The 11,061-nt window shown below is 38.8% G+C and overlaps 1 protein-coding gene across 4 annotated transcripts in view; it reads right to left on the reverse strand.

Annotated features, from left to right (window-relative positions):
- TSEN15 (tRNA splicing endonuclease subunit 15) overlaps positions 1-532 on the reverse strand; it is a 32,340-nt gene extending 31,808 nt beyond the window's left edge. For 2 of the 4 annotated variants that reach the window (XM_036076787.2, XM_036076793.2), the window contains exon 1: positions 297-528. In XM_036076787.2, the coding sequence (XP_035932680.2) occupies positions 297-425 (129 nt within the window). In that variant the 5' untranslated portion in view covers positions 426-528. Of the gene's footprint in view, positions 1-296 lie in introns of all 4 variants that reach the window. The other 2 variants (XM_078078065.1, XM_036076784.2) reach the window with 2 other exon arrangements.
- Positions 533-11,061: the final 10,529 nt, after the last annotated feature.

The raw sequence follows: 11,061 nt of genomic DNA on the forward strand, positions 1-11,061 counted from the left end.
CTCTGCCTGGAGAGGCGCTGGGTTTAATGTCCTGCTCTGGAAAGGCTTGGATGGGTGTGTGTGTCCGGGACTGGGGTGGGGTGGGGTGGTGTCAGAACAATAGTTCACCTCATCTAAACAAACAAAACCAAGACTGCCCGCCACGGGCGGTGTGCACGCGGGTCCCCTTCCGTGAGGTTCGCGCGCAAACTCTGCGACCCGGCCCCGCAGGGAGGCGAGGGCCGAGGGGACGGCGGCGGCCTTCCACCTGGGGAAGGGCCCCGGATCGGCGCCCTGCTCCTCTCGCGCCTTCTGACCTTTGGGTGGGTGCCCATCCAGGCGTCCTCCGGGGCCCATGAGTGGGCGGCGCCGCCGCCGCCGAGAACGCCGCCCGGGCCCAGACCGCTGCAGCCCGGGGTGGGCTCGGAATCGCCGCGCTCCGCCATGCCGGGCAGGGCGGCGAGCGGGTGGTGCACGGCGAGCCGGTGGTGCACCGCGGTCCGCGCCCGGCCAGAAGCAAGGGGCGCACGCGTCCGGGTTCCGCTTCCCCGGCGCGCGCCGCCTGCGTGCGGAGGGCCGCACACACCGGGAGGAAAGCGAGAGGAGCGCCTCCCTCTGGCAGACGTAGCTCGAACCTGAGCCCACACGCTCCAGTTTCGCTCGGCATTTATTCACATCTGGGCAGACACCAGGGGGAAGAAAGTTCAAGAGTACCCTTAGCCCCGAAGCCCTCAATGCTCCTCCCATCGGTGCTGTTTGCAGCCCCGTTGAGAAAGTGGGAAATACTGAAGGGCTCTGGGCCGGCAGCCTTGACTCCGGGTCTCCAATTCCTGGTAGCAAGAAAAGCCTCGTTCCGTTCCCTGTCAGGTGAGTTTTAAAGTGTGGAAGTCGATGAGATCTCTGTTGAAGAAAGTGGAAAGAAGAAAGACCAGACTGCCAAGAACCATGTTTTTAGGCCGGACCCACGTTTCAGGATAGGAGGAGCAAGAGTAAATACGACTTATTGAATGAGCGGTTAGAAAAGATGCAAACCCTCGTGAGCATGTGACCTGGAAACCAAGGATGAGGAGTTTCAGAGAGGCAGAGTAGGACATTTGAAGCATTTATGCAATAGAATCCAGAACCTCTACAACTTATTCATAAAATCCAAGATATGATTCAAAATGTCAAGAAAATGGGTCACATTTTTTTTTTTAGTCTGACCCTGAGATGAAGCACATGTTGAAACCGACCGATAAGGATTTTGAACTATTATAACTCTCCTCAATAAAGTAAAACAAAACATGTTTTGAGTAGTTGAAAATCTCAGGAGACAAAAATCTCTAAGAGAAAAAGAAAAAAGAGCCAACGGAAATTCTGAAAGTTTAAAATTTTAGAAATAAAAAAACAAACTTCACTGGGTGGATTTAACAGCCAAATGGAAATTACAGAGGAAAAATTAAGTGAATTTGAATCATCCAAGAAATGAGCCAAGATAAACAACAAACAAAAATCATTTTAAAAAATGGACAGAACCTCAGAGACCTGCTGCATGACATCAAACAATCCAACATACATGTAAATGGAATACCAGAAGAAGAAAAGAAAGACAATGGGGTAGGAAAAAAAAAATTGAAGAAATAAAAAATTGCCCCAAATTTGATGAAAGAGAAACTTGCAGGTACAAAATGCTACATGAATAACAAGCAAAAGAAACATGGCGAAGTCCCCACTGAGGTCAACTTCTTAAAAGCCACATGAAAAGTTTGAACGCATGGGTGGGTGGGAGGAAGCATGGGAGGGCAAAAGAAAAAAGAAAAGAAAAAGAAAAAAGAAAGCAGTGCCTTCCATACAGGGAAAGGAAGTGCATCTATTCTTGATGTGAGGGAAAACCACACATGAAGATTCGTAAATTGCCCCAGAATGTATTTCATTTGAATGAAGCCATTAAACTTTATTTCCACAAAGCAGCTGCTAACCCCCAAAGAAGCAAAGGACACTGAAATTAGTAGACTCCCTGAAGCACTGAACAGTGACACTAATTCAAGTAATTAGAAGTAAATAAATCTCTCTGACTCCTAAAGTTCCCAATCAGTTCCAATGATGGTATTTATAGAAGCATTAACAACATTTTGTTTCTAATATGAGTAGAGGGGAAATTTTATAAATCAGTAAGGAGATCCAGTGGAATTAGGTACATGTGAACAAGGCTCAAACATCTTCAGGGGAAGATTTTCAGCTTAAGCTTAAGGGAAAAGGGGAGTTAAGGAATCCAGAATGATGCAGAAAGAACCATAGACTAAAAAAGCAACAGGCTAATGCTACCCTTTGGCAAATAAATCAAGTTCTATACCTTAGAAAAAGCATGATACATTTAAGCATGATTCTGACTTTTAATGTCATTGTCCAGTACAAAGAGTTGAAGACTGGAAGTGGACAGTATCTTAGCTTCCATTTTAAACAATGAAAGCATAAATAATTCTTGGTGATTGGGAATGCCTAAGACAGAAACCAAAGGATTTGGGGAAACTTAAACTTAGTGTTTAAATTATAGACTCAAAATGAATATTGTGGCCATCTAGAGTGAAATCCACCAGAGAACTGGTTAGAGTTTCGGCTTCTCACAGACTGAAGAATTTCTCCTTTTATAAATGCTTCAATAGTTCACTATTTTGGAGAAATTAAGTGGTTAGGAAGAAGGTAGGTAAGTAACAACAAATAAAATTCTCCTTGAGTATACTGAATGTAATCAAAATTCAATGTAATCTGGCACTTGCTCTACTGATTTCCCATTTTGATATCTGAGCCAGACCATTTTATTCCTATTAAAAAAAAAAAAAAACCTTTAATGTCTAGGCAGAGACATTTTAATTCAACTAGAGTCTCAAGGGAAAAAAATGAACTTTGAATTGTGATGTGAATTTTTAGTGTTTTAAAAAGAAAAAGCTTCTTACACAGCATCGTATAAGACAATGATCTCAAGCTGAAAAATGGAGGCTAGCATTCTGGATCAGCTTTTAATACACTGGTTGTAAGAATGCTCATACATATTTTGTTCCTTCTTTTGCACATAAAGCATACAATTTTCCCATTCTCTGTATTTTGAGGAGAATACGTGAGATGTTTATACCTTTAGTAAAATATTTAGAATGTTATATTTTACCATTCATGTGTATGAGCATATATGAGGAACTGCTATTATATAGAAAAGAATTTAGAATGATCCAAAATATTATCCCTAGTTTCTCATAAATTTAAGAGTACAATCTAAACCCCTCACTTACAAAATCAGGATATAGTATATTTATTTTTAAAATACTGCTTCCATTTGGAACAAAAACAACAATAAAAATAAGGTACCAAGGATAAAGAGGAGTAACAGTTTATAGATTATACATGTTATTGAAGATCATTAGAGAAGACCTAAATAAATGCACAGACATATTATACTTCTGGAAAGAAAGATTCAGTATTGTAAAGGTGGTAAATCCCCCCAAATTTTATAGCAACTCTAATCACAATCCCAGCAGGAATTTCCCTAATATCTGATAAGCTGATTCTGAAATATGGGCATAAAAGAGCCAATAATAATGAAGACCCTTCTGATGAACAAGTAGAGGGAACTTATTATAAAGGCCTATAATTAAGAGTATGTGATATTGGTACAGATATGTGATAGATAAACAAACCAATGGAACCAAATACAGAGTCATACAAATATGGACAGAGATGATGTTGTAGATGTGGGGAGGAGTTGAAGAAATATATATATATATATATATATATATATATATATATATATATATATATATTTGGATTCCTAATTGCACTATAAACAAAATCAATTCCGGATATCTTAAAGGCTTAAAGTGAAATCCAAATCAGTAAAGATTTTAGGAGGAGATGTAAAAGAATTTTTATGACCCCCCAAGATAGAAAAGGATTTCCTAAGTAAAACACAAAAAATACCAACTATATGAAAAAAGTTTGCTACATTTGACTATATTTCAATTAAGAATTTCTGACACAAAGATAGTGTGGGGAAAAAAAGCCATCGACTTGGAGAAGGCATCTGTGATACATAAGTGAAAGAAAGGATTCACATCAAGAATATATAAAGAACTCCTAAAAATCAATTAAGAAATGAAACAAAACACTCTATAGAAAAAAAATGAGAATAAATTTAAAAAGGATATAAATGACTAGCAAACATGAATTGGTACTCAACCACATTGGTGGAAGGAGAAAATGTAAATTGAGACAGGAGGATACCATAAAATACTCATGAGATTGGTAACAAAAGCCAAGAGTTGGCCAAAATGTAGAGCAAAGGAAAGATGCACAAATCCTATGATTTGGTGATCCTACGCCCTCGTACATAGCCTAGAGTGGTATTTTTCAAATGGAGGGCCAGGATCCTTAGAGGTTGTGAAATAAATTGAGTGACTTGGGCCCAGTTTTTAAAAATGAATTATTTGAAATAGAAGAGAAAGTATCAGTGTGCATTGCATGTGGTTAGAATAACTGTTACTAAGTATTGCTTTAGGAACACTTTGTCTCAGTTATATATTTGTACTATACCATGATATCCAGTGGATTTCTCCCTGGAGGTTATGGTAAAAAAAAAAATTATCTTCTGTGGACCAGGAGACATGTAGAAGAATATTTATGGAAGTATTCGTTGGAATAGAAAAAACTAAGACAACCCAAATATCTATCGAAGTAGAATAGATACATCTATTATTGTATAATCATATAACATAATACTGTGTGAAAATAATGAACCCTAGCTTCAGTCAACAACTTGGAAAAAACCCTAATGTACAGTCAAAAATATGAGTCACAGAATAATATATAAAATATGATTTGATTTACATAAAATTCAAATACAACTTGTACATGGATGTTCACAGCAGCATTATTCATGATAACCCAAAAGGAGAAACAACCCAAAGGTCCATTATTTGATGAATATATAAATAAAATGTAGTTTGTCCATACAATGGAATATCATTCAGCAAGGAAAAGGAATGAAGTACTGATATGTGTGTTACAACATGGATGGACCTTGAAAACATTATGCTAAGAATAATGTTTTCATTAATAGAAGACAGTCACAAAGGACCGCATGTTATATAATTCCATTTATATGAAATGTCTAGAATAGGCAAATCTATAGGGACAGAGTAGAGTAGCTGTTCCCTAGGGCTAGGGTTAGCTGTTCCTAGGGCTAGGAAATGGGGATTGACTGCTAATAAATATGAGATTTCTTTTGGGGGTGATGAAAATGTTCTAAAATTAATGGTGATGATGTTGCATAACTGTAAATACACTAAAAGCCATTGGATTGCATACTTTAAGTAGGCAAATTGTATAGTAATTGGAAAAAAAAATTCAAAGGTAGGCAACACTAATACATATTTAGGAGGTGTTTTAGCCAGGGTTATCCAGAGGAACAGAATCAATAGGATGTGTGTGTGTATGTACACACACCACACACACACACACACAAGAGACTCAGAGACAGAGAGAGAGAGAGCTTGATATTAAGGAGCTGGCTCATGCAATTGTGGGGACTGGCAAATCCAAATTTCATAGGGCAGGCTGGCAGCCATGATAACCAGAGAAGAGTCGATGCTGCAGTCTTGAGTTCAAAGGCAGCCTGGAAGTTGAGTTCTTTCCTTCTTAGGAGACCTCAGTCTTTTCTCTTAAGGCCTTCAACTGATTGAATGAGGGCTACCACACTATGAAAGGTAATCTGTTTTACTCAAAGTTTACTGATTTAATTATTAGTCGCATCCAAAAAAACATCTCACAGCAACATCTAGATTGGTTTGACCTAAGTACTGGGTAACTTAGCCTAGCCAAATTGACACATAAAATTTACCATCACTGGAGGTAAAGTTCTAAATAAAATTAAGAGACTGATTAATACAAAATTCAGTCTAGTGCTTGTCTCTGGGGAGTAGAGCAGAGTATTGTGACAGGAAGGGACACCCAGAGGGTGTCAAAGTTGATGGTTCATGTTCTGTTTCTCAAGATGGGTGCTGGGTATATGGACTTTGATTTTATTTGTAGTATTTAAATATATAATATATTAAATAGATAAGGTATATATTCCATGTTTATTAAATATTTTATTTTAGCCTTTGTCTAAGAATTAGATTAAAAGGGATAATAAATTGGTAATTTCTGTATATAAAATATGTAAACAGCTGCGGATATGCAGTCTTAAGTAATATTTGGCTTTGTAAATGTGAAAAGGCACCAAAAGTAATTCTCCATCCAAAAAACATCCCATCTCTGTCTCTAGATATGTATTCACATTTGATATCAACATGAGTGTTGAATTTCCCTAGCAGGATTGAGAACAAACCCAAAATTAAAACACCCAAATTGAAAAGGCCATATTAAAATTATCCCAAAACGTTTAACAGTGGTTGTGGTGGGTAGTGGATTTGTGATAGTTTTTCTTTTTTTTTTTCTTTTCCACTTTCAACATATTTTTTTTTCCTGTTAGTAAAATAGATTTCAATAAATCATTGAATTTGGAGCCATTGGCATAGAAGGACTAAATCCACCCTACACGTTCATGTTAAAACATGCCTGCCAACATACTTAGCTTGTTTTAAATGTCCCTTCCTGTTTCCTTCCGTCTCTCCCTCTATTCCTGCCTTCTCTCTCCCCCTTCCCTTCTCCTTCCTTCCCTCCCTCCTTCCCTTCTTTCCTCTCCCCTTCCTCCCTCCCTCCCTTCCTTCCTTCTTTATTGCCCTATCTAAAACATCCACTACAATATTGAATGGAAGTGCTGAGTTAGGACATTCTTGTTCTTGATCTTAGGAGGAAAACTTTCATTCTTTCACCATTAAGTATGATGTTAGGTGTAGGGTTTTTGCATATGGCCTTTATCAGGTTGAGTGTGTTCCCTTTTATTCCTACATGACTGAGACTGCATATTGGATTTTGTAAAATTCTTTTGATTGATTTTTAAAATGTTAAACCAACCTTGCATTAAGATCTATTCTATTGGCAACTTTCAAGTGTATAATATGGTATTCTTAACTATAGTCACCATGTTGTACATTACATCCCCAGAACTTATTCACCTTATAAACAGAAGGTTGTACCCTTTGACCACCTTCACCCATTCCCCCCCTCAATCCCCCAATCCTGGCAACCACCATTCTACTCTCTGTTTCTGTGAGTTTGGCGTTTTTAGATTCCCCATATAACTACATAACAGATTTCTCTGTTTGATTTATTTCTCTTAGCATAATGCCCTCAAAGTTCACCCATGTTGTCACAAATGAAGGGATTTCCTTCTCTTTATATATGTATATTTCATGCATATATATATATACATACATATATATGCCGCATTTTCTTTATCCATTCATCCACCAACAGACACTTAGGTTTGCTTGTCTTGGCTCCTATAGATAATGCTGCAATGAACATGTGGATGCAGGTATGTTTTTGAGACTGCCATTTCATTTCCTTCACATCTAAAACCAGAAGTGGAAGCACTGGATCATATGATCTACTTTTAATTTTTTGAGAAATCTCCATACTGTTTTCCATAATGGCTATCTCAATTTACATTCCCACCAACAGTGTACAAAGTGTTTCCTTTTCTCCATATCTTTGACAGCATTTGTTACCTATTATTTTTTTGATCATAGTCCTTTGAATAGGTGTGAGGTGATATGTCATTGTGGTTTTGATTTGCATTTCCCTGATGATTTCCCTGATGATGCTGAGCACATTTTCATGTACCTGTCAGCCATTTGTATATCTTCTTTGGGAAAATGTCTATTCAGGTCTTTGCCCATTTAAAAATAGGATTATTTGTGTACTATTGAGTTGCATGAGTTCCTTGTGTATTTTGGATATTAACCCCCTTATCAGATATATGGTTTGGAAACATTTTCTCCATTCCACAGGTTGTCTTTCATCTTGTTGATCATTTCTTTTGCAGTATAGAGGCATTTTAATTTAAGGTAGTCCCACTCATTTATTTTTCCTTTTGTTGCTTGTGCCTTTGGTATTATATTGAAAAAAATCATTACTAAGACCAATGTCAAGGAGCTTTCTCCTGTATTTTCTTGTAGGAATTATACAGTTCCAGATCTTACATTTAAGTCTTTAACTTGTTTCAAGTTAATTTTTCAAGTGGTGTAAGGGTCCAGTTTCATTCTTTTGTGTGCAAATATCTAGTTTTCCCAATACCATTTATTGAAGAGGTGATCTTTTTCCATTGAGCATTCATGGCTCCCTTGTCAAATACTAGTTGAATATACATGGATTTATTTCTGGGCTCTCAATTCTGTTCTATTGGTCTCTGTGTCTTTTATGCCAGTACTTTACTCTTTTAACTATTATAGCTTTGTAATATACTTTGAAACTAGGAAGTGTGATGCCTCCATCTTTGTTCTTTCTCAAGATTATTTTGGTTATTCAGGGTCTTTTGTTGTTCCATATGAATTTTAGGATTTTTTTTTCTTTTTCTCTAAAATTGCCACTGGAATCTTGATAGGAATAGCGTAGAATCTATAGATGGTTTTGATTAGTATGGACATTTTAACAATATTAAAGTCTTCCAATCCATGAACATGGGATATATTTCCATTTATTTTTGTCATCTTCAATTTCTTTCATCAATAGTTTTCAATGTACAGATCTTTCACTTCCTTCATTAAATTTATTCCCAAATATTTTGTTGTTTTTGATGCCACTGAAAATTGGATTATTTTATTTTTTTCAGGTAGTTTGTTGTTAGTGTGTGCAAAGGCGACTTATTTTTGCATATTGATTTTGTATCTTGTAATTTTACTGAATTCATTAGTTAGCCCAATGGGTAATAGAGTTTTGCCAAGTTTGTGTAATCTGTTGTGGAATCTACTTCTGAACCAAGCTTTGTCTGCAGACTAATTAAATCTACACTACATTTCACACATATAAACTACTGTTTCCATATTTTATATCTGTTCTTATGATTAATAAAATACACATTCTATGAATGTGTATTTTACAAATCTGCCACAATCAGGGAAAATCTCATTTTCTTTGCCACGCCATAACTAATTAACAGGTTCTTTTTGTAATCAGCAAGGTTTCAGAAAACTTTGTAATCAGCAAGTTCAGAAAACTGAATACACCCAGCAATACTAAGCTCCAGGAATGCCAGTAACTGTCCATCAATCCCATCTCACTCCGGGGAAGGGGCACTGTCCAACAGTCCCTGTGGCCTATATGCAGGATAGCAATGGCAGTTTCCAAAGGAGGATGGAGGAGAAGGAAATGTGTGTAGGCCACTGGATATGAAAGTTTAAATGTCAGAGAAGAGGTTAGAGCAGGAGACGTAGATTTGGAAGATGCAGTTATGCTGGGAGACCATATGGTGCTAGAAGAGTAACACATTGTGAAGGGGCACCCAGTGAAGGAGTGCAAACACAAGTAGAAACAGGTTCAGGAAGGTGAGAACTGAAGAGAGGTCACTGAATCTTCCAACGCTGAGGTCATCTGTGGCTTTGCCCGAACAGCCTCTGTGAAGAAGTAGGAGAGGTGGGAGATGAAGAAGTAGATAAAGCTTTTTGAAGGAGCTTGGCCAAGGCAGAGGGGATTGTTAGAAGGAGATACAGGATTAAAACAACAATTTTTTTTTATTCAAGGATAGGAGAGGACTAAGTTTTTAGCTTGAGGGGGAGGAGCTGATGGAGAGGGACCAGTTGTAGATTTGGTAGAGAGTAAAGATAAATGATGGAGCAAAGCAAAGTCACGGACAAGAATGGAGAGGATTGGGTCAAAAGCTCTGTTAGGAATAAGCGCCTGCAAGTAAGGAGGGCACTGGTAGGGATATTAGAGACAAGGCTGTTGAGGGAGTTAAGTAAAGGAGGTGATATTCTTCTGAGGAGGTGAGGGGGTGGGAGGAGAGTGATGAAGACTTCTAATAGTTGCAGAGAAGGAGGGACACAAGAAGTAAAAATCTGTGGGACAGGGCTGAGGGCGAGTTGGGGTTGGAGGTCATGAATGTGCAGTGGTACCAACCCATCCTGTACATAGATAGATCAAAGGCTACACAACCCCACAAAGAAGGAACTCCAGATTTCATTCCTACTTTCCTATGTTATGTTAAAGAGTAAATATCCTGTGGCAGTGTATCCTAGCAATTTCATCTTATGTGCTAATTGTGTTCTTCCTTCAGCCCTTCTTCTCTTCTTCCTTATCTCTCTCTCTCTCCTACTCCAACACCTATGAGTTTTCGCTGTATTTGTTACTCTTTGTTAGTTTGGGTCATTAAGGCAAAATAAAACCATTTAGATGAAACTTGTCTTTTATGCCATCCTGTCAGGAAGCTCAGGACCTTAGGGGGGAAAGGGAGAGGAGTAGGGCTTCAGAACAATGTCCCATCAGGGGCTTCCCTTTAATTGCAAGGGTTCAGTCTATCTTTCAAATTCTCCAAGTCTCCAAGCTTGGTGTAATGGGTTCTACTCAGTCAAGGATGAACTTCAAGAGAAACTGAGTGTATAGGGAAATGCAAACACTCTGCCATTGTGGAAGTTTTTAAAAAAATGCTTACCGTGGTGGGGCGCCTGGGTGGCTCAGTTGGTTAAGCGACTGCCTTCGGCTCAGGTCATGATCCTGGAGTCCCTGGATCTAGTCCCGCATCGGGCCCCCTGCTCGGCAGGGAGTCTGCTTCTCCCTCTGACCCTCCCCCTCTCATGTGCTCTCTCTCTCATTCTCTCTCTCTCAAATAAATAAACAAAATCTTAAAAAAAAAAAAAAATGCTTACCGTGGTAATGGATAGCTGGGTGACTTTCCATTTTAGAACTCTACCCGTCTAGTCAATAGGTGCATTATGCAAAACTGGATACATTGCATCACTGTGAAGGACTTTAGACTGCGGTTTGCAAAAGCAGAATAAATTTTCTCGGAGTTGCACCGTTATGTACACACACACACACACACACTCACACGCCCATTGGCAGCGGCGGCCACACCTCACGGCTCCGGGGGAAGCCACAGACCTCAGCTGTACGAGCTGAGCCTGGACTAGAGGAACTTTCCGCGGGACTCGGGACGGACAGCCCCCCCCCCAACAC

The sequence above is a fragment of the Halichoerus grypus genome, chromosome 7, assembly GCF_964656455.1.
Source record: "Halichoerus grypus chromosome 7, mHalGry1.hap1.1, whole genome shotgun sequence".
NCBI classification, from domain to species: domain Eukaryota; kingdom Metazoa; phylum Chordata; class Mammalia; order Carnivora; family Phocidae; genus Halichoerus; species Halichoerus grypus.